Source organism: Ruditapes philippinarum, unplaced genomic scaffold, assembly GCF_026571515.1.
Source record: "Ruditapes philippinarum isolate M1 unplaced genomic scaffold, ASM2657151v2 ctg710_1_1_1_1, whole genome shotgun sequence".
NCBI lineage: Eukaryota > Metazoa > Mollusca > Bivalvia > Venerida > Veneridae > Ruditapes > Ruditapes philippinarum.
Genome location: NW_026860968.1, coordinates 86,967 through 111,129, shown reverse-complemented (window position 1 = coordinate 111,129; position 24,163 = coordinate 86,967). Strand labels below are relative to the sequence as shown.

At 31.6% G+C, this 24,163-nt stretch overlaps 3 protein-coding genes across 3 annotated transcripts; all 3 read left to right on the top strand.

The window, feature by feature from the left end:
* Positions 1 to 2,152: 2,152 nt before the first annotated feature.
* LOC132714052 (uncharacterized) lies at positions 2,153 to 12,322 on the top strand. Its single transcript, XM_060696784.1, has 5 exons — positions 2,153 to 2,219; positions 3,513 to 3,731; positions 10,515 to 10,531; positions 10,904 to 11,002; positions 11,479 to 12,322. Exons 1-5 carry the CDS (start codon positions 2,198 to 2,200, stop codon positions 11,719 to 11,721), a joined length of 600 nt encoding a protein of 199 aa, XP_060552767.1. The 5' UTR covers positions 2,153 to 2,197; the 3' UTR covers positions 11,722 to 12,322.
* A 2,363-nt stretch (positions 12,323 to 14,685) lies between these two features.
* On the top strand, positions 14,686 to 16,020 carry LOC132714051 (uncharacterized). The gene is made up of 3 exons (XM_060696782.1): positions 14,686 to 14,790; positions 15,072 to 15,293; positions 15,638 to 16,020. Exons 1-3 carry the CDS (start codon positions 14,766 to 14,768, stop codon positions 15,910 to 15,912), a joined length of 522 nt encoding a protein of 173 aa, XP_060552765.1. The 5' UTR covers positions 14,686 to 14,765; the 3' UTR covers positions 15,913 to 16,020.
* Positions 16,021 to 17,087: 1,067 nt separating this feature from the next.
* Positions 17,088 to 23,627, top strand: LOC132714047 (uncharacterized). The gene is made up of 5 exons (XM_060696779.1): positions 17,088 to 17,245; positions 21,204 to 21,293; positions 21,647 to 21,723; positions 22,579 to 22,683; positions 23,080 to 23,627. Exons 1-5 carry the CDS (start codon positions 17,203 to 17,205, stop codon positions 23,335 to 23,337), a joined length of 573 nt encoding a protein of 190 aa, XP_060552762.1. The 5' UTR covers positions 17,088 to 17,202; the 3' UTR covers positions 23,338 to 23,627.
* The last annotated feature ends 536 nt before the right edge of the window (positions 23,628 to 24,163 follow it).

Below are 24,163 nucleotides of genomic sequence, written 5' to 3'. Positions count from 1 at the left end.
CTATGATTACAACGAGCATGGCTCCAAACATATGGGAGTAATGAAGGTCATGTTGTCCCATTTTGATAGATAAAGCTCTCCATTATCAAAAGTTTGTCATTTTATTGCATTTAAATCATCATTCTCATAATCAAAAAAAAAAAAAAAAAAAAAAAAAAAAAAACAACATAATCCGGAATTAAGAATAAGTTGAGGTTTCCCCGCTAATTCAGAGATTTGTACATCTTTTGTAATCAAGTACAACAAGTTCATTGCATAGTGAACGGTAAATGTTTTTGTACACATTATCACCATCATCATCCTTACAATCATAAGCAACAACATCCACCACAATACCATCACCACCATCATCTCGATATAATTCACTCCGTCTCAAAAGATGAATTTAAAGAGCCTCTTATTTGAGTAATCATATTGGAACATTGAATTGGTATTTAAAATGCAGGTAAGATTCGTTCGGGACCAAGACGTGAAAGTGAACGAGACTGGGCTCCGTGCCGGAGGTTCAGTGAAGTTGAATGTTTCCATTGAATGTTGGCTTTTCTTGTTGACCATCGTTCTCATATTTTACAATATTATGTTCAGGCGATTTCTTTGCAATGATTTTACACATGAAAAACAAATTAATTAAGCACAAAACATATCCTTAATGACATCATGAAACTCATTTTCATTTATTGATCATGTTTCTGATCATGTTTCTGAAAATAAATTTGAGTATTTTAATCCTGGTACCATGGTTTAAAATGATTGACCTACTGTTGAGTATTGAGTACCGCTCAAGCCGGTGCTAGGGGGCGTGAGGGATGTTGTGCTTATTCATTGTCCCTCGAGTACAAAGAGACTCAATCAAAGCGAGCCTGCAATTCTCTTGTAATTTTGTTGTGATTGATGCTTCCGAGGGATCACTTTGTTTCGAGATTTTTAGGTGATGAAGACGATGCCCAAAACATCAGACATAATTTAGATGATGTGTATGACGACTTTTCAGTAAAAAGAAAACTGATGACGACGACGTTTGTTGTTGTAATACTGATCTTTTGTGAAAATAATACGAATTACGATTATCATATTTACAACGGAAATTGGGATGATAAATTTGTTTTAATTATAAGCCTTTATTGTTAATGATGCTGGTAGTAATATTCCAGCGGATTATGATGATTATGTTATTTGTAGCTGTAGTGATGATGAAGGCCACACTGTGTATAATTGTTAAATATGTCGAAGTGGATGCTGTTGTTAAGGATCAGATAGATGAGGATCATGCGGATGCTGATGCCAAAGACGAAAAAAACAACATTTTTGTTAACATGATGATGAGCGTAATAAAGATAACAATCAAAACGATGTTTCGAATATGACGGTGATATTAGTGAGGATGCCAATTATGATAGTTAGTGTCCGAATTAGGAGGAGGCAACATGAAGATGTTTTTCGATGCCATTAAAACGGAGAATTTGTAGTTAGTGAGTGTCCAAAATGATAAAATATGACGACGGTATAGACAATTGTTGTCAATAAAAATGGGGAGGTTATTTTATTTTCATGACAACAGCAAGTTGTAAAATTACAGTACAAGCGTGTCAAACGGTGTTTCAAAGACAATACAAGATGTCTGTAAGTGGGGATTGGAAATCGGAAATCGGCAAAATAAACTAATGCACATAAATTACTGACGACAAAACTTTCGTAATTTATGAAGAATGTGTCAACCATCGATCAGTTCGTAACAGAATTATAATACTGATCACAAATATATAAACTAGCAGCCCATATTTTAAAAAACAATGGAAGTTGTCAACCGTTTTATGATAGAAAGCTTTTTTGTGTCTGAGCAAATCTAGATGTTGAAGAGCAGAGCTAACTAAAGTAACTAAAAGCCCTCAGCGGGGGCTTAATGTAACACGACAATATCCTTTTTTGGTAAACACTTATAGTGATCCAAGATTCGTGTGAGAATAAGAATTATTTCAACATATAAAACGTCACAGATCAAAGGTAATCGTAAAATCTATTGCGTAACACCCTCTCCTACAACGATTAAACACAACAATTGGTTAGGGAGGGCCCAAACTCTGGTATTGGTTGAATGCTAGAAGATTCTCATATGCAGGACGAATATAAAACCCAAATTTTCTTACATACAATTCATATCTTTCGAAATAATTTCGAAATATAAGTTTTACATTTCATTATGGATAGCAGAACAACTAATTGTGAGTAGATGGTATTTAAGTAATAATAATGATGACATTTTTCATTTTATTTTTGTTTCAGCATATGTGTCTCATAATGCATAATATCTTTAAATTATATTCATATTAAATATTATTTATCATTTTGTAAAATCCATAGAATAACACTGCCAATGGAGTTAAGCTTTTCTTAATTGATGAATCTGCATATAAAGCGCAATAGATCTACTTCGGAAGTTTGCATCTTAATAATCTGGTATTTTCTTGAATTTGTTTGTGTGTTTTATTTATTTTAAGTATCTTTATGTATATTGATACTTTTCATAATCTTTTTTATTCATTTTTCAGCTCATTAGTAAAATATTCATAAAATATGATAAGATTTATCATGTCGAAATATTGCTTTATATATGGCTTTAACTTTTAAAGGCTTGTTGAATAGGATATTTAATATCTTTAAAAATATCTGCAATAGATCGAGTACAAAAAGTATAAATATTAACTTACTTTGAGACACATTATTTTACTTACAGCTGTCTGACATATCGTCATTAGTAAATGAGTCGTATAATCGCGTTTGAAAATTAGTTTAAATCTTTCATCAAAATCTTTTGCAAAAATCCAACTAATGAAATACAGATTAAATTGTGTCAGTATGTGTTAGGTATATAAATCAATGAATTAAAACTTTATTTCATAAATTTCATAAAGAGAGATATAGTTACATTTCGTTAATACGTCAAAGGGGTTAACCATAGACTCCAGTCTTGGTATACATACTATCAAACTTAGTTATATAAGCGACAATGGCTGCAACTTCTTTACGGTTGAAATTGAATGTACAAACATAAAAAAACAACCAACAAACATTGCTTTAAGAAGCAGCTCAGGAAAATAATTCTTAATTAAACGGTACACCAATAAGGTATGACGGTAAAAGTGTGTATGCACACCCGGATAAGCTGTGAAAATGTCCCACATTTCTCGTGTTCCGGGTAACAACTATTGTTATTTAAACTTTAACAATGTGACGTTTCGATTGCCTTTAAGCACCCAGGAACTAATTATAGTATTCAAGTTACATGCTTAAATTTGTGACATAACTTTAGTGTTACCAACGGGTGTTCTTTTTAAGTTTTTTGAATAATATTTAATCAGATTTACAACAAAGCTGTAAGAAAGATTAACAGAACTGACAGAATGCTTAGTTTTAGGGCGACGGCAAATGTTTTACATTAAATGCAGCTTTAAACCATATAAATCCTCATCATTTATTTCTTAGACTTTCAATAAATATTTCATTTACTAATACAGGCTTTGTGTTACTCTTGGTCATTTTGATAACTTCCGGTTATTGTGCAGCCCTTGCTGGAAACTCTACTCCAGCACCTGGTGCAAATAAAACAAACAACGTAGTGACAGCAGCCCCAGCCCTTACTGGAAACCCTACTCCAGCACCTGGAGCAAATAAAACAAACAACGTAGTGACAGCAGCCCCAGTTCAAGGCGCAAATTCTCCTACAAACTCACCAGGTAGAGACAAAATGTATATTTTTTTCCTGATATTTCGTGCAATTGGCATTATCATTCAAAAGTGACATTTACTATGGTGGCTGATTTACGTTAGTCGTATTTTCGCTTCTTTGCCTCAAAATGTGAGATGCGAAAACATGAAGAAACGACAAAGTTGGACCTTGTCGTCTCTTCGTGCTTTCGATCTTTCAGATTTCGAGGCAACAAAGCGAAAATACGACAGGAGGGCGAAAATACGACAGATAAAAGCTGTCGTATATTCGCATTCCATCTGTCGTATTTTCGCTTTTTCGCATTGTTACATTTTCGCATTGTTGCATTTTCGCTTTTTCGCATTGTTACATTTTCGCATTGTTACATTTTCGCATTGTTGCATTTTCGCATTGTTACATTTTCGCATTTTCGCGTTCCGGTTGTACATGCGCATGGAGACATCAATCTGAAAATACCTAAACGTTACAGCTAATGACATTTTTTGTACCATTAGTTTATTGTTTCCCTTCCTGTTTCAAAGCGTTAAGTACCGTGAACTAAGAGAAGCACAGTATAATACAATATGATCTAAATACAATATACTCATTGAAATTTTTTATGAATTTGAATTGTTCTTCTTTTACGTCTAATATTGGGAAGATGGCAGTTAGAATGACCATCAAAAGAGCTGTGTTTTAAAGATCTGGGGAATGCCTGACAACATGATATAATGTAATAATATAATAATATAAATCTTAAAATGCAATAAAAGCCACTGAAGAAAGCTGAATGACCGAGAACTATGGCGACCAAATGTTTTCATATGTGTGGGTTTTGTTTTATTAATTTATTAATTTAAACCATCAAACTTTTTTTCTAACTTCATCCAACATGCAATCAAATAAAGTATGTCTAATACTAGAATTCACCGACGTTATAAAATACTTTCCTGTGAAAATACACCTCAATCTCAGAGTAAATATCTATTTTAAGATGTGTGCGGGCAGTGACTTTATCGTTTATTCTCATGTCACACCCGTCAGCGGTAAAATATTAGAAAAAAAACTGATAATCTAAAGATGGTAGGAACTCAAAAATGTATTTATTATAATAATTGTTGCTAGTGCTGCAAATTCATAGGGTAAAATGACACCGAAGTGGTCTATGTCAGCCAACAGCAAGTTTTATATACCAAATTGTTTGTCTGGGCCTGTAGTTTCCGGAATGAATATTCATTTGTTTCAAGTCCGATGCGTAGCTTAAAAATTCAAGATGGCGTCAAAGATGGCCGCCAAATCCCTAAATATTCTATAATATTAATATTTGCTCATACTTGTTTCCGCTTTTGTATTTCAAGTGAAATTTTTGCACGGAAGGTATCATTTAAAGCGTTTTATACTAAGAGATTTAATTTTGTTGGAGAAAACAGATTGCTTTTTGCTTTTTTATACGTAAATAAGCAAAATAATGCTAAACATATGGGTTTTTGCTAGGATACTCTTGTTTTAGCTTAAACAGAGAAATATCTATTAATTATTTTGTTATTCCACTATTGTAATGTATTCATGAGAGTAAATGCTTTAATGCATTCATATCATATCTAAAGAAATCTTTCTTTGTAATTATGCAGTAAGACATATAAAATGACAGGCGGTACATTAAAATAGTTTTTCAATGTAAGGTTGTAACTGGTACTTATTTGTTCTATCAATTATTTCCCCAAATTTTGTGTTTCTGTCAAATTATAGCTTCTTTAGTGCAGTCCATGTAACTGATTAACATAATAAACCAGGAATATGATAATTTGCTTCTGGTTATTTAATGAATTATTGTTCAAATCGTACCCCACCCACTATGAATAAAAATCTAGAGAAACTCTGACCCCTCGATTATACTGATTATATGGAATGACAATATTTACGTAAGTTAATAAACACAAGGTGATTTTCAAAGTGTGATACTATTACAGGTATCCTGTCAGATCTAAAAATCTGTTCAAAAAATGTGTTACCAATTTAATAAGCATGATTTTGTTGTAAGTTCACCTAAGGATTTGAAAAGTACAATGTATGCAAAACAACCTCTGTTCATTTATTTATATGTTACACACCTTTTTATGTCAAATGAAATGTAATTTATTTTTTAAAAGTTTCTTAATTGACAAAACAGTCATTTAAAAAGTTTGATATTTTTATCTACATAGATCATTACTCTGTTGACCTTCGGTTTCATGGAAACATGCATAGTAGTCGGATAAAACATAATGTTTATATGAAAATCGTTCAGCTTGGCATTATAATTGTGTTTGTGTTATTTAAATTCCTTCTATTTGACCTTTTTAGATTTGTGTGGTTCTAGTATTTCTTTTTAAATGGTGTATAATAACCCTTTGGATAAATACTGTATAATAACCCTTTGGATATGTTACCTGCTTTTAAAGATTATATTTTGACCTTTGATCCCGTTTTATAAATCCATTTTGTTTAAATTCCCCTATTGTTCTCTATTTCTTGTGGACAATAAGTTGTTATGTCGTGAAATTGCACGAACAGTTTACATTGAAAATACCATGATCACTGTCGTATGAATGCATCTATGGACGTGTATTCACTTCCTTTAAGTGTACCAGTTTATGTAAAATTGAGAATTCTGCTTAAGCCGGTGATAGGGGGTGTGGATGGTAACTTGCAATTACCACTACCGGTATGTTCCTATATGACGACACAGTGTTAATAAAATAAATCCCCGCCAAGTAAAATTCTAACAATTGTTATGGTTACATTAGACGAAATAAGTAAAATACATACATGATCGTGTAAATATGTACAATTAAGGTACAGCATAATTACCATAACCAAAGTACTCGATGCCTTAAAGGAAGGCAGAGCAACAAGAACATCACTTACCAAGACAGAAGACGAAATTAAAACAATTAAGAACGAACAAAACATCAAAAATGAAAATGTTGCAGGCTTGGTTTGATTGAGCCTGTTCATGAACGGCACTGTCAAGTGCAAACTACAGTACACGCCCCCTATCACCGAATTAAGCAGAATTCAACATTTAATCATGGTTATTGTGAACCTTTGGATTTAGAATTAATTGCAGACGCGATTATAATGTGGTTATCATGGAACCTTCAATGTGACACGTTAGTGTCATTCCATAAAAAGCGGCGTATGGTCCCCAAGTACAAGAATGTGTGTGCCCTAAACAAGAAAACTAAATAAAATGGAATTTTGAAAGGGGATCAGAGGTTATGAAGCCTGCATGCCATAGATAAGCTCTCAGCTTCAAAAAATCAGGCCTCCTAATACCTAGACGTAAACGAGTTTTTAAAGTACAATTAAATTTTAAATATATCTGAATTACGACGACAGGACTTTGTAAAATATTTACGTAATTTATGATAGCGATAGCCAGTAATGAATAAATTGCGTTCATTAGAATCATCCACACGACAGCAGGTCCAGGCAAACCTAATTAACTTAGAAATATATATACCCAATATGATGTTGCATGAAGTACATGTGAACAGTTAACAACGTTATTTAAAAAACCAATTATCATAGATTTCAGTTAGTATGTTATTGTTAATGATAGAAATGTTTAAATTTGAAAATATTTAGAGGTTTTTTAATCATTTTACGTTCACTTGGATATATTTAAGATTTCACTTGATCAAATTTAATTATTCATGTTAAGGATATCATCTAGGTAGCGGTAAGTGCTATTAATGCAACGTATAGCCTTCGGTTGTGAAATAGTAGAGAGACTTAACTAGTAACAATATAAAATTAAATATAAAGTAAACTAACATGTCATTGGCATTATGATTGTAAAAATCAGGAAAAGAGAAGATCCTTTGAGAGCAATTAAACATGGCAAAGTTGATAATTCAAATTCAGTTTGATGGGGTCTGTTCATGAGAGACCATATCTCACGTCTCTTAGTACCGACTAAGTAGTATCCAATCCTCAACTATAAAATTTTGCAATCAATGATCCCGAAGGACTAAGTCGTCCGGTAGAGCGTTGGACTGTGAATCGGGCAACCAGGGTTTGATTCCCGGACGGGGCAGGCCACTTTTTTGTGATTGATCATGAAATAGTTTCTACGGTTATTCGCACTGTACTACTGTTCTGCTATGTACAGAAAATTCAGTTCCTTGCGAAAGTGAGGGCAACTAGTACTGGTAAACTGCTTGACAGCCTGTCCAGGAACGATTCGGTGGCTGAACTGTGCTCTGGTAAATTCACTATGGTTACTGCCGTGATCCGGATTGAAAACTACCGACACAAACACCACGATCCCGAATGACCTATTAATATTACACTGTTAACCTGCTGTTGCAGAGTCGGTTTGATTGAGCCTGTTCATGGACGGTACTGGAAAGTGCATGTTACTCTACCCCCCCCCCCCAGCACATAGTATTGCCATGGAAAAGATTAGCTATTTTCGTCCAATTGAAAGCTCTTCTTTATTCCTCCCATGAAGTTAACAACAAACTTAAAACAAAATGCTAAAAATCATACACAGGAGCTGTCAGCAAGTCAACAAGTGTGCAAGGTCTCAAAGTGATATGTCGATGGAATTCTGAAATTATCTGAGGTGGTAATGTAAATTAGTAATAAGTTGAAAAAAGGGGCAAATTTCTGTCAAAATGCTTGATAGACCTCATCCAGTGATGGTAAACAAGTGTGCAAGTTTCAAAGCCATATGTCAATGGACTTTGAGATGGTACGCAAACTTTAACGCCGACGCTCGGGCGACTAGGATAGTTGTCCTTAATCGTTGAATAGTTGAGCTAAAAAGAAACTGCCCTCATAATATATATTTTTAATTCACTCAATATATATATATAATTCAGATCCAGTCCAACAGAAAAGTCTCTTACTGTAAACTAAATAACCTACCCATTTTAAATGTTCTAGAAAATTACATTTTACATTTTAATGTTTATATTATATCCGTCATCAAAAATGACAACACTCCAAATATGGTTCAATTGTAATTATCATATGTTAAGCCAATGCCTGAAAACATGAGCTGCATGTCAGACAGCACGCTCGAATATTTAAAATCAACAGCCTGCATAATAAAGAAATTCTCTTATTCATAAAGTAGTATAACTCTTTGAAATAAAAACATGTTAGAGGGAAGTAACCTACAATAATGATCTCAAAGATGTGTTTAGTTTCAAGTGCATTACCTCAATGGTTGTGGAGATAAATCTTGTCCGAGAAATTCTGTAAGTTAATAAATAGATATTATTATTTCCTAATAAATGCTTAGCTAATGGGTTTTGAACAGTGACCTACAAGTATAATCAAAATCACATTTGAAGACTAACAATGAATGTTTATGGCTAAGGAGAAACAAACTTGCAAACAAATCCTTAACAAAAGGCTAGCACAAAGTCAACGCAAATACCGAATTGCAGGTCAGTAAATTAGTTCCTTATTGTGTGCATAAAAAAATAAAAGAGATATTTCAACATTAAGACACACATGCAAGGCATTTTCTATGAAAGGTAAGATGTCTCATCACTAACCAATTAAATAAAATTGTTAATCTTTTTTAATATCACTATTATAATATAAAACAAAAAAATATTTAATTTAAAGTTGACTCCCCGTTCGTAATACCCCACCCACTTTGTATATGAATTTAGATCAATAAAACACATTTATGGCATAGTTCGCTTATTCTTACTTATTCTACATATGTGTAGATTTAGTTTTAAAGCTATATTAAACGAAATCATGAATGTTATCCTGTTTAAACAAGAATAAAACTAATAAGTTACACGTATTCAGAAAAGGACACCCAGTTTGCAACATATTTTTCTTCTTTCGTTGAAATTAGGCGATGAAAACTAGAAAAAAAATCCATAAAGTCAAAATTTATAGCATGAGTCAGTTGAAAAAAAAGAAATTTTATGCAAAATTTCTATTGATTTACAAAACTGAAAAAGGAAATAAGCAAACGTAAATATACTAGAATATTTCGGGATTTGGCGGCCATCTTTGACGCCATCTTGGATATCTTAGCTTCGCATCGGGGTTGGGCCAAATGAATATCCATTCCAGAAACTACAGATCCAGACGAACATTTTGGTATATGAAACTTGCTGTTGGCTGACATAGACCACTTACCCCTCTAAATAGGCTAGTAAAATGGGCTGATTTGCAGCACTATGCAGTAATTGATTCAAAACAGTCTGAAAGCCTTACCTTTATAATATTTTATTATTTTACATGTGTAAGGAGCGGGATGATACTTTTAAATAATACATCTATGTGAATACAACATATCTTATATAGGACTATTAAATAATATATCATTGTGATCAGACATTACAAAACTTAATAATAATGATATTGATAATAATAAATTGATGTCTCCATGCGCATGCACCACCGAACGCAAAAATGTAACAATGCGTAAAAGCGAAAATGCGAGGAGACGACAAAGTTATACTTTGTCGTCTCTTTGCGTTTTTGCATTTTTGTATTTTGAACGCGAAAGAGCGAAGAAACGACAGATGGAATGCGAATATACGACAGATTTTATCTGAAAATGCGAAAAAGCGAAAACACGAAGAGACGACAAAGTCCAACTTTGTCGTCTCTTCGTGTTTTCGCATTTTCGCATTTTGAGGCGAAGAAGCGAAAATACGACATGGCGTAAATCAGCCACCATAATTTACTGATGCGTATGTGTAAAAAAGCTGTCATATCTTGTAAAAACGTACTCTCTTTTGCGTGGAATTTTATTACTTATTTTCTTTTTTTCCTTTTATTACAGCGGCTACAACAAAATCGGTAAGTCACTTTGATTCATAAAAATGGGCCTCAGGGGTATTTGTGCTGCAATTAATATAAAAATATTTGTACCAGTTTAAAAGTTTAACTCATTTTACATTGCTATAACGCGATAAAATAATGCTTGACTTAGCTAAAATGAATACAAAATACGATAATAGATAAAGACAAAGAAAATACTCAACGAATCAGGAAAATGTTATTTGTAATGTTTTGTTTACGGATTGCGCATCAATAAAAGTTAGTTGCTAAGTGAAGTATATAAAATGTTAAAATTAAAAAGTCAAAACAGAATCCCTAAATAACGCCCAAAAACAGCAAAATTGAAAATGTTGCAGACTCGAATTGATTGAATAACTACAATTATTTCAGCCAAAACACTGCATCGAGGGAAAATGTGTTGCTGCTGGTGATGATGAATCATGTCTTGGGAAAGTTACAGGCACATGTCCGTTCATTGGCAGCTGTACGGTATGTAAATTATTTCATTAAACGAATATCTACAATATTGAAGTTTTTACTGTGACAATTATCAAAGATGTCCCAAACTAATTTAAATGACAAAGACCATAATGTAAAACTTGCAGGATAACATGCTTAAAATGGTTTTATTTTAACTCACATCTCACTCACTAACAATTAAATGGAAAGTAAATGTGCTATCATTTATTTTCATATGAATGTCCCTTTTGTTTAAAAAAAATCTATATTTAAAAGGATACGGAAAAAATTAATCAAATGTTATTTCTACAAGTAAAGGTTTTTTCAACTGTTCACCGTTTTCTTTCTTAGAAATCTTCTCTTTGATGAAGGCATGCTCGTGCAAGTATCATTATCATTAACTTTGTCAATGACAGTTTAATTTAAAATAAATCAAAATCATCTATGGTACACCACTAAATATTACCAAGATGCAGCTACGAAATTGGTTTCATTTCTACTTGTAGAAAATAATTACCAAGAATCAAACACACTCAGTTTTTGAACTTGCTTGTGGTAAAGCAACCTGTCAAAAGGTAGCATCGACAACAACAGTGAATCCAACACCAGCTGCAGCAACACCAACGACAACTTCTACATGTTGCACTGATGCTCTATGCAATAAGTTTCAACCTATGTCAGCAGGTGCTCGATTTAGTACAAACGTACTTTATCTCGGAGGAATACTTCTTTTGTTAGCATTGATATAATGCTACACATAATGATTTGAACATGTTTTATTCGTCCTTAAACTTTGAGAAGAACTTCTTTTGGTAGTATCTGTGATATGAGACTCTTAATGATAGGAAGATATGTTATTATAATCATCACTATATGAACACCTTAAAGACATGTATTGATTTAACATTCAAATTGTTGCTTATATTCAAAAGATTTAAAATGAAAACCTTATCCTATTTATTGTACATTGTTGCAGCCAAAAACGGTATCAAATGACAAGTGACATAATGATAATATAATAACATCCATAAATGATTGCTATTGTACAAACTGAATAGTGTATTGAAATACTGTAAATTTGAAAACATATATTGACAATTAGTTTTAAAGTATTGCTGTTAAAAAAGTGGTGATTAGCTGGCATTGTTCTGCTTCTTTTATATGGATGACCTGATGAAGCTGCAAGCTGAATAATGTGCTCAAATGATACATAATAGAAGTGGTATAATGTTAGATTAACATATTTGTCTATCTATGTAGCTTTTGTAGTTCTTTTTATAAAAACCATAGAAAAGAGTGTACATGTAGTTTTATTTAGAAACAGACATATAATAAACACATTATTTGAAATTGTTTGTTATCTTTGACGTAAAAAATGTAAATAAAGAAAAGTGAGGTCTTACAGATTTTTGCTTGGTTAATTACTTGTGTCGTTTTATGTATTGATAAGATTATCTGATTCAATTTTAAACTTTGAATCCGTTTACCAATCGTGTCTTCTAATCAAATCTTGAATACACATTTTGCACGTGTTTTGCAGTTACATGTGAGCAAAAACCAAGAGCAACACAAATACGTAATTCTTAGTATGTGTTTTTAATTTTATTTATAATTGGCTCCGGCTATGTCGTATGTCCTAGACTATTGGCCTCTATTAGGTCGCTGGTCGTTGAGCCGCTACGGAAGATTATATTTTAATCGCCTCCATACATCGCTGGTTGGAGAACCGCTACATAAGACTAAGTTTCGTCGCCTCAATACGTCGCTGGTCGTAGAGCCGCTACGGAGGACTAAGTTCAATCGCCTCTGTTCGTCACTGATCGTAGAGCCGCAACGGAAGTCTTCTCAACCTGTCTGTCGTAGTAGATATCTTTTCACCAGGACCAAATTCTTCACATCGTTGAACGCAGAAAGACACTAGTATAGAAAGACACCTCTTCCGGGAGGCAGCAGCATTCTTTAAGAGCCAATCCATTCGCCGTTAATCAGGTCACAAGAGCAAGGTGACCTAACAAGGTCATACGTCTGGTGCGACTTATGCACTCCGAACGACGTGCACGCCACGAAGGGGTGTCGGAGTTGAGTAATTATTAGAAAATACATTGTCACTTATATAGTCTACTTAATTGTCCATTGTATTTTCGTGTGTTTGCATTCAGAAGCTTAGAAGTATTTTGTTTGAAACATGTATAATTTAATTCTAAATGATATGTCGATAACAATGAACATCTACATAAATTAAAATGTCATGTGTCTAATGCATAAAGGCTCGGTTATCCATTTTTCACATTTTTATCTCAAAATATATGATTTTTCAAGCAAGCCTTTGCCACTCCAGATGAACCAAAATATTTCAAGAAAATCAAACAAGATTTTTTTTAAGTAAAAAAGATCGAAGATTCAGGTGATAATTTACAAGTTATGTGCGATAAAGGATTGATTTTGAAGTATTTATCACCATATTTCTACTGGGTGACTAATGCAGTTAGTGCTATGCATATCTAAACCTCTTTTTAGCATTTTACTTGGGTCGTTCAATGTTTTTTGCAATGTTTTTGCAATGTGTAAACCACTTTCCTTGTTGACTTCACAACATTTTACTTTTAAATACATTTTCAAAATGTTCATGAAAGTAAGCATGAATGCGAAGGTATGCAGCGTTTATACTTTGTACTCTCAGGCTCGATAAATAATGTAATAGTGATAAAAACTGTATGAACTTACAGATCAATCGTTTACTCTTGGGCATATATCAAAAAAGTACTTATTACATTTAATAAAAGAGTCAATTGTGAAAAATTTATTTCGTGAATGCTTAAATATAACTCTTATACTCTTTAAGATCTAAAGTGTCCCGAAGTTTTTACGTCTTATATGCGTACGTACATTTGTTCATCAATAGCTTTAGAGATTAACTAAAATAAGCAAACTGAAGTTTATGCGATAGAAACAACTTTTTTATGTAAATGAAAATATTTAATATGTGTTGGTTATATTAAAAATCTCGAGAGCTTTGTCAACAGAGGAACGTAATCATACGACAAGCTTTGTTTGCTATCTTCATTGTCGCCTAAACATGACCGGAGATGTGTTGAAGCTTTACTTCCATGTAAACAATATTTTTGTATCGCCATTTCGTCATTGATAGTATTGTTTCTGTTCATCAGAGAAGATAATAAAAGCAACATTTCTCATGTATTTTAGCACCGACATGAATTAAATTTTCAATATTAAAATTATTTGTTTCAACATCTGTGTATCATCATTATGAATACACTTTTTATAACATTGTTGCTTATCAAAAGAGCATAAAGAGTATGAAAAGAAAAGCAGTTTATTCATGGCTTTACTTAAAAAAATACTTAATATGAAAAGATTAAGTAAAGATTAAAACCTATAGATTATTATCTTATCAAAAAGTAATTAACAGTTAACATTTTCCCCTTTCTTTTCCGTGGATGTTGCAGACTTTATCATTATGATTTACTTATCAATATTTTGTTACCTGTGATTTTTTTTATTTGGTAGCTAGGAAGACAGTATGAAAGATACCTGGCAACGTTTATTAGAGTTGAGTCAGAATTATAATACTATAATTTCCTGAGTTTCGTATTTATTGGACATCAATAATTACAAATATCTCTGAATAAACTTAATTAACTTGTGACAAGCTGCAATGCAATGAACAGTTGTTTATGATTTGCATCTGAGTATATAGTTAACATGTTTAACTGTTTCATAAACAGTTACTTTAACACGTGTAAAAAGCAAAGAAGACTTCCGAAGTCCTTTAATGGATTCACACATATGTTACCTGTGTAAGTACATATTTTTAATAACAACTTAATACAAGAACTCGTATCTATAAAGTGATACTTATACACGTATTATCTTGTAAAATGACCCAATAGAAATTCCAAATAAGGCGATATTGCTCTTTAGTAAAAGTTAAGGCAAAAGTCTTATAAACTCTGTCAGTATCATTTTGTAATGAATCGATGACCTAGCTCGAAATGTCTCCTTAATTTCTTGTTCGTAAATATGTCTAGATATGACCTTTTCACAATGTACAATAAAGAACATTTTACATTTTATACAGTTGTGGTCATAATGAGTGGATTTGCAACAATTTATGGAACAAATGTACTAACAACAATGAAAGTATCAAATGATACAACAATAAAGACAACCATGAAAACATCTACTTTTGGACAAAACTTAAACACTTCTATTGACACAACGGAGCCAATTACCACTGATAAGAACAAATCTGAAGCTGTTGATAATGAAGTGCATGCGTGTAATGACACCGATGAAACAGGTATTTAGATGCAAGTTCATATCGATATCATTATTTACATAGCTTGCTGTACTCTCAGTTTAGTTTGAGAGCTACACGGGAACAATTTGTTGTTATGAATCAGCTTGATCAACGGGACTGTGAATGTTTGTATATGATTAGAGAGAAATATTTATTCTGTATACTGTTGTTAAATCAATAGAAAACTGTTGGTGCAACTGCCTTTAAGCGTTTTCCTTTTTTCCAGAGCTTAGAAATTGTGGATTTCAACCTGTTTTATTTTAAACTCGACCATCAAATTTATTATATGTCATCCAATGGACATTCAACTGTAATTATCAACTGATGTATTTTGATAATTGCAGCTTCACGTCTGAGTTCAGCCTTCCCTATGACACAAAATACTAGCCAAACAAGCTTCTCTGTACGAATGGAGGACGCAACTGCTTCGGGTTTAGGAATGCTATTTTCTCGAGGTCAAACTAGGACAACTATAAAGGTTACGTCCATACGATCTTCTTCAAAAATAACAAATGATAAATCAACCGCGTCCGTAAACCAATCGTCTCAAATTGAGACGCAAACGAATACATCCGCAATTTCAGGTGAGATATTTTATGTGTTTTTTGTTTTGCTCTAAATATCTTAATAGATAAAAATATTTCTTTATATTGAATATGTTGTTCGTATAACGCTTTATGTCAGTCTATGTTAGTTTCTTAATATTGCTAGCGATGTTCTTTTTATGTTCACATGCCTGAAGACTCGTTTTTAGTGTAGTTTTCATTAAAACTCATCGTCCATTTCTTTTTATCCACTGCAGCATATGTGATGCTGTGGCATATAGTGATTAACTTTTAAAAAAAACCTACCTAGGTGGTAGACTTTTTTTCTAAAAGCTAATGCTGCACAAATTGGTATAAGCCGATCCAAAGAAGGGTGCTGAATCTAAGTATTAGTAATAAAAAGATACGAAGGGGAAGGAAAGATTAAAATAGCGAAAATAATTATATCCAACAACAAATCTTATTTTATGATAGATAACATGAAACACATTTATGTGCGTGTCTGTGCCAAATATAAAATAAATCCCCAGTTATATTAAGCCATCTACTACCCGGCGCACATCGACACGAAATTTTAAATCATTACATTGTCAAATAGGGGAATAATGCAATGTCTAAATAATGCAATGTCAAATTCTTGACTGAATGGCACATAATGTAGTCTCTCAAAAACAAATACACTTTGTTTTTTTTTGTTTTTTGATTGTTTTGTGTGTGTCTCCTGATATACATGTATATGAAAAGGTATGTTATCTCGGTGAAACATAAATGTTTGTTATTTTCAATATATTCTGTACTACTATTGAAGAGACTCAGCTTGGGCTGGCGATCGAAATTTTTAGCGAGATATTTTGCCTCTAATAAAAGTTATTTATTACAACTTTTCAGGATATCGGTCATATAATTGATGATATGGGAAAAATAATAATATACAGGTGAACATTTAATAAATATTTCTTTATCACTTGTTTAACTTTTCTCTATGAATTACAAAAATAAACACGTACGTTATAGTAGTACAATATTTGCTGTATACTAATAGTTTTATTTCTTCGTCAAAATGACGAAAAATTGATTTATCGTTTCAAACTATAACCTATTTCCGTCACCATGCATTATAGCGTTTTTTATTAAATCGGTAAATTAATTTGAAATCGCGCGTCAGTATGAAACGGTTTCTACCCGAACAAATATTTGATAAAAGATAACAACTTGCAATCATGGCAACATTGTCAACTATACAGCTTTTGATTTGTTATAATATTACGACAGCTCAGGTAGGATGTGGTTATCTCCTGGTTATCTTATATAAAATAGAGTGAGCAAGGCAAGGCCACAGTGATTCCGTCCAAACATCTGTAAGAATGAATCCTCGGATATACCTAACAGTTACATTAACTGCTGTCCGTAAGTCAATAGTTTTGATTTTTTTACTGTGGCTGCTAGTAAAAGAACAATGATTGAAGTAATAAAATCTAACTAAATATTCTAAAGATTTCGATAATTGGCGATGCAAATTCGCATGAAAGACTCTGTATAATTTCATTTGGATCCGATCAAACTGGATTATGATTTGTTTCAGGGGTACTCTGATTTCTAGATAGCTAAATTCTTATTTTGATCTTTTTTCTTTTTTATTTTTCATAGCAAAAAGGAAATACATTTGAAGCGATTAAACGGATAACTTGACATAGTTACGCAATATATTTACACTTAAAACATAATTATCTAGAATTAGTTATAACTGAAAGAACAAAATGCTTGTACATGTAGTCTTTAGAAATCACGAAAAGCTGGTTAGTTAAATCTAATTTCTTAATTTGTGTAACAAAATATCATTGCTATTAATAATTCTTCTTTAAGATTTCTTTTCATTCCAAATTTTTATCAGTAAAATTAAGACGATTAGGCAAAACGCGATGCCTCTTCTTTTTATTGTGCTTGTTCTTGATAATATAGATAGATAGATAGTTTTATTTCAATCATATTAGGCTTAAAAGCCCACGATGACATGATAACAGCATAATACTAGACAACGAACAGTGCATATACATATGAAATACATAACATAGCATGATGATAATATCGGAGAAGATCATAACGACAAACTCTTCAAGTATAAATACATTAATGTTGTGTTTAACTTACATAAATATGTATAGTTATCATTTGATATAAATGTAATCCAAAACATATTATATTTGATAAATGTTTAAAGTTTTAAACCTATGTGAAATTATATACATTCATCAAATAATAGGTTATATACATACATGTACTGAATATATCCACGATTCTTGCCACATTCTAAGACAAGAAACATAGAATATAATTGATGCATATTTAATTCGTTTGTAATGGTTATAACATAAATATATCGGCCTTACCGAAAAGAAATTGCAAGACTGATAATATGTTATAAATTAACAATCATGTTCAAAATGACTTATTGTCATTAATATGTTCGTTTTACATATATACGTTTATTTAAGATGAGATATTTCAACAAAATGAGCACATCGCATACAATGAAATAAATATGCATACTACACAATGTATTATTAACATTATTCATGTGTCATAGCTCTTTCGCCATAGAGACAAAAGAAAAGTTATAAAGTATCAAAAGACATTTACTTAACAGTATACTTAGACACTAAATTATATTAATGACTACATGAGATTGTTTCAACTAACGGTATTAACAAAAAAAATAATTATAATTTTAACAAATAATTAAATGATAGAATTTCTTAGTTTAAAAGCTTTTTCAACAAATATTCTTAGGTTTCTTATCACTTTTTTATCTTCTGAATTTAATAATTCTATAAATTTATACATATTTGGTCTGTTCCAAAACTTCTTGTGAATGTAAGTGTTTCTTAATTCTGTATATAATGAGCATTCAATAAAAAATGGTATTCGTCTTCAAGAGTATTGCAAATTGAACATTTTCTATCGTTTAAAGGTATTCTGGTTGGTTTTGCCCACCTACCAGCTTCTACTTGTAGTCTATGAGATGACACTCTCAGACGTGTTAATGACTGAACAAATTTATTTGCAGTAAAACAATCAAGATATGGTTGGTACCTTAAAGAAAGAAATATTTCTATAAAACAAAGCTCTACTAGAATTTGATAATCTTGAGTTCCAGTTCTGTATAAATTGTCATTTAATCTTTGTTTAACTAAGGACAAAAATATCTTATCATCACCTACACCTTGATATAACCATGCGTCAACAAAACCTAGTGAACATAACAAATCTTTTAACATTGAACACCAATTTTGCCTATTTTCATACTGTTCAAAATCATCCTTTAACAAAGAGTAAATAATGAAGACATACTTGTTTCTTCCCAAATGTAATATTTTTAACCAATATTTAATAATATTCGAAAAATGCACAGTTTTAAAGGATACCCGACCTAATTCCCCATAAATAAAGTCATTTTGTGTAGTCTTTTTAACACCCAAATTTTTTTTACAAAATTGCAAATGCACCCTTTCAATTGATAAATCATTGACAAAACCACATACTTCGCTGCAATAATTAAAATCGGAGATTACGAGTTTATCAAATAATTCTAATTTATGTTTTGGTTGTAAATAGATAAATTTGTGTAAATATTTATTGAGCTTAAATACTGTTTTTTAAGCTTGGCCTGCTATAATATTGAGGGCGGTACTTAATGAACCTCCACTTGTGTAAACAACACCTAAATAATAAAAGTTGTTCACAATCTGAATATACTGTTATAGTATAGAAATTCTAAATTTTCGTGGTAATGTTTCCCCCTTTTTTTAAAAAATCAATAATTTTTTGTTTTAGAGACATTCACCTTCATTTCCCACATCTCACAATAATTGTATAATAAATCAATACTTTTTTGGAGTTCTTCAGGTGAATTTGCGAATATAACAATATCGTCTGCGTATAGTAATAAAATATTTTAAAACATGTTTACATCTAAGCCAGTCATATTACCATGTATAAAACATCTTCAAGGTCATTTATGAACATAGAAAATAAGAAAAGGAGATAGACATTCTCCTTGTCTTACTCCTAATAAATATGAGTATTCCTCACTTAACATGTTACAATGCTTAACTCTTGATTTTACAGACTCATAAATCGATTTTACAATATCAAAAATCTTTCCTCGTAAACCTAGTTGTATCAATTTGTACCATGGCGCATGGTTTTTCTATTTTATGATGATAGTTTTTTTGTTAAATGATGCAAGGTCAATTTCCCCAAAAATTACGCGTGATATCAGATTTTGCTTGTTATCATCCGAGGCATTTTTATCATGTCATGATCCTTGACTCATTTCCGGTTTTGTTTTGGTGGTTTATCATAACTATATGCTTCTTAATATTTATTAAAATTTGCACTTTAGTTACTGTTTGATTGTCTTTTGATCGTTATATGTCAAATCCAGATCTATATGCTATCATACCTCGCTTAGGTATATGTCTATTGAAAAAAAATTAAGATTACAAATACAGCATACTATTGGATTGTCGTAGAATATTTTGTTCATATAGAAAATATAGCAGCAAAAGCACGTTCGTTACTGAATGCATATTTTAATAGACTGGTGCTTACGTTTCTTTTCTATTTAACAATTTCAAGCAAATGACTCGATTAGCTTAAAACAGAATTTGAACATCATACAGATTTTCGTTTTAACACTATCATTTAATTGCATAACTTTATAACAAGAACAGCACAGATAGATCTACATTGTAGTTTGTCAGATGAATAGATAAGACAATCAATAGGCAAGACAAAATACTATATTTGGACATGTGTATGTCGTATATAAATAACAAATACTATTGTGAGTGGCATGGTATCAAAGCATAATGAAAAGAGCAAATAATTGACATCATATAAAGGCGTATGAAATATCAGCGCAAGGTGTAATCAAACTGTACTTTATACTTTAAGATGTATAATAAATTCCAAGCTGATATACGTTATGCACAAAGTCTAAGGAATAATGGCGTCCCTTAGAGCAGTCAATTCTACTTTGAATATGAAAACGTTTTCGACAATTCTCAATGCTTGTGCTATCTAATTTCTTTCGAAATATTTTTCTGCTTTAACTTTTTAGACGCATCGGTAATTATGTGTAGAATATAATGATTTAAGTAGTCAATGCATGTTTTGTTTGTTTTGTCCTTTTTTCAACTTTTTGCTTTATTTTTCTTAATTTGTTATGTAAACACACCATGCCATGTCATGATATACCATATAAAATTATATGATAGTTTCTTATTGTAGTATATCTAGATAGAATTCAAAAGATTCAAAACATTTTAAACCTAAAGAGTATAATGTTGTGTCTTTTATACAGTGATAACAGCGTTGGTAGGAGCAGACAATAATACTACTAACGCTAATGTAACTACTCCAACAGTGACTGATTCTACAGTTGCTACTGGCAGTAAGTTTTTTTTATTTAGTTTTGTAAATGAATCTAAAAAACTGTTAAAATCTTAATTGAACATTGTCATTGAAATATCGACACAGTCGTTAAGTTATGGAAGTAATGGAAACATATCATCTTACAAATGAACATAATCTGCTGTGTTGTATATCATTTAATTTGTATCCTGTAACTTATTTTGCTTCTGGCGCAAATAGTGACGCATTTCTCACTGTAAAACTTAAATAAATTGATAAACTTATATGTCCGGCATATGTTTTTACATAAGTAGTTCTCATTCCATTAGCCTGAGCCATTTTCTCTAGATTCGAATATATGTTTGTCATATGATGCATAATACATATATTCAGACGCAGGACCGACAGCGGTTAAAGCTGGCCAGAGCACGACAAGCAAGGCAGCAACAGTGCAAACAACAACACCGAAGGTAAAACTCTTTTAAAAGAAGTAAAAAAGGTTAAAAAAATAATAAGATAAAAAAAAATAAAAATAAAATTAGACAAAACCATAATTAATGTTACAGTAATAGGTCAATACTTTTAGGTTAAATTCTGTGCCATTCACTAGGGACTAGTAAAATATCAGCCAGATGAATGGCATTATATGAAATATATTTACGAGGCGCTTTAACATTCATTTCTAAAAATCAAAGCTTACACTGGTCATGATATCCTCTAAGAAATTAAAACGATATTTTTATCTTAAAACATGATGGGACATTTATGTACAAAATATTTTAAGTGTTCTATTACAATATAACGTGATGAAAGATCAGTTAACATTTTTACTGACGTTTTACAGACAATTTTGAATCATTTGTATTTATAAAACAATAAACAATTCCACTTTTTTTAAAACCATTACGTATTGCTGTTTAAAAATGCCACAATTACGTTTGATTTATTGAAGTGTGCAGTAACAAGAAATATAGGTTTGTAAGTTTAAACGTGATGACTTAAAGTATTCACAGTACTCATACATATTCAATACACACATATCGGATTCAAATAGTCAACAATGTACGTACTTTTTCCGGTCTAGAATATCATGATATTTATATCGTATTACAAGTATTATTACTTTAACGACACAGGAGTGTTATGATCATAGAATTTACAAACTAATATAATTGTAATAAATAAGAGCTAGTCCTAAAATTTGTTTAAGAAAGTGTTTTTCAAGTAATTCTGAGAAAAGAAATAGATGTTGAACATTCTAATTTGACAATTAAATTGTTGAAATAATGAATTCAGATATTATGATAATTTATTTTCTTTGCAAGCCAATTACCTGCTCGACAGGAACGTGTAATGCCAACGAAACTTGCATCAACTCTACAGGTTTTACAGGTACAACTAAAACATGTGCAGCTGGTGAGAGTTGTGCTGTAAGTAATCATATCTTATTATAATGTTATATATTACATGTCTTAAAACGGGAGAGTAATGAAAACAGCTATAAATGCGAATTTCAACTTTTTTTATTGAATAGACACGTCTTGTATAATTATGCCACATGTTAAAATCAAACTTGTTGCATGAACATGTATGCTATATATATATATATGATTCTTAAGTCAAGTAAATTTCGCAGATGATAATTTCACAAGTTAAATTAAGCGTTTGTGTATTTTGCTATGGTTATTCCTTCGAAATAGAAAATAAGCCTTATTCATTTCAAACTTTACATTCTTTACAGAATAGTCAAAAAATAAGTATTCTTTGATGTCTTATTATAATAATCCAAATGTTACATCATTATCACAAGTTATCAATATCCGCAGGTAAATGAAACCAAGGGCAACACAACAAACACGTATGACGTATCCTGCTTATCAGCAACCGCTTGTCAAACCATTACAAAAGCAGGCACTGGAGCTTGTTGTAACACAAATAACTGTAAACCAGACTTGAAGGCCGCTCAAGCAAAGGCTCGTGGTGGTGGTGGTGGTGGTGGGGGAAGTGATTATCTAAGGATTAATGTGAATGCTTTCGTTTGTGTAGCTTTCATAGCATTGAAAAACATCTATGGATACGTTTAAACTTTAGTTGTAGGACATGTATGAAGATAATAAGTTAAATATTTTTAAGACGCTTTACTTTTGTTTTACTTATACATTTCTTGATCTAAAAAACAGAAATGCAAGATAATTGAGGGTCTTATGAAACTGATTTTTGCAGATGAACGGACCTTATGACATTTACATGCATTACATGACTTACTGTTACTCTAAATATCTTGTTGATGCTTTGATAATCTTTGCTACATTTATCTCCTCCAATTTGAAAACATTTTCAATTTTTCAACTAAGAATAAAGAATTTTATAGATTTTTAATAGTTATCTTCAATTACTTGTGTTTGCCAAAATACTTATATACAGTACCCCTACGATATTATTCATTTGACACATGTCTCTGATATTTAGGCTTCATTACATCGTATCCCCTTAAAAATGTATTTGATTTGGTTCCGTCTATTGTCTCGTTTAAGGCACTCGCATTCTTTTACTTGTGGACCATTAACCGTTTTCGCTAAATAGCACATGCCTGTTGCATTGAAGGTTTTATGATCATCGCCATATGAGCACATCTGCAGATATTTCTGAATTTTAAATTTCACCATTATCATACGTAAATGTTGAATTATACTCAACCTGGTGCGAATCGCACTTACCACTACTGTCCATGAACAGGTTCAGACCGAGTCTGCAACATTTTCAATTTTGCCGTCTTGGGTGTTCAGGGATTCAATTCTGTACTGTACAGTTTTTGTTTTTAAATATAAATGTGTACCGATTTGACAAAGAACGGATCATAATGTTGAACAAATATGAAAATTATGCTTTGGAAGCATATTGTGACTTCTA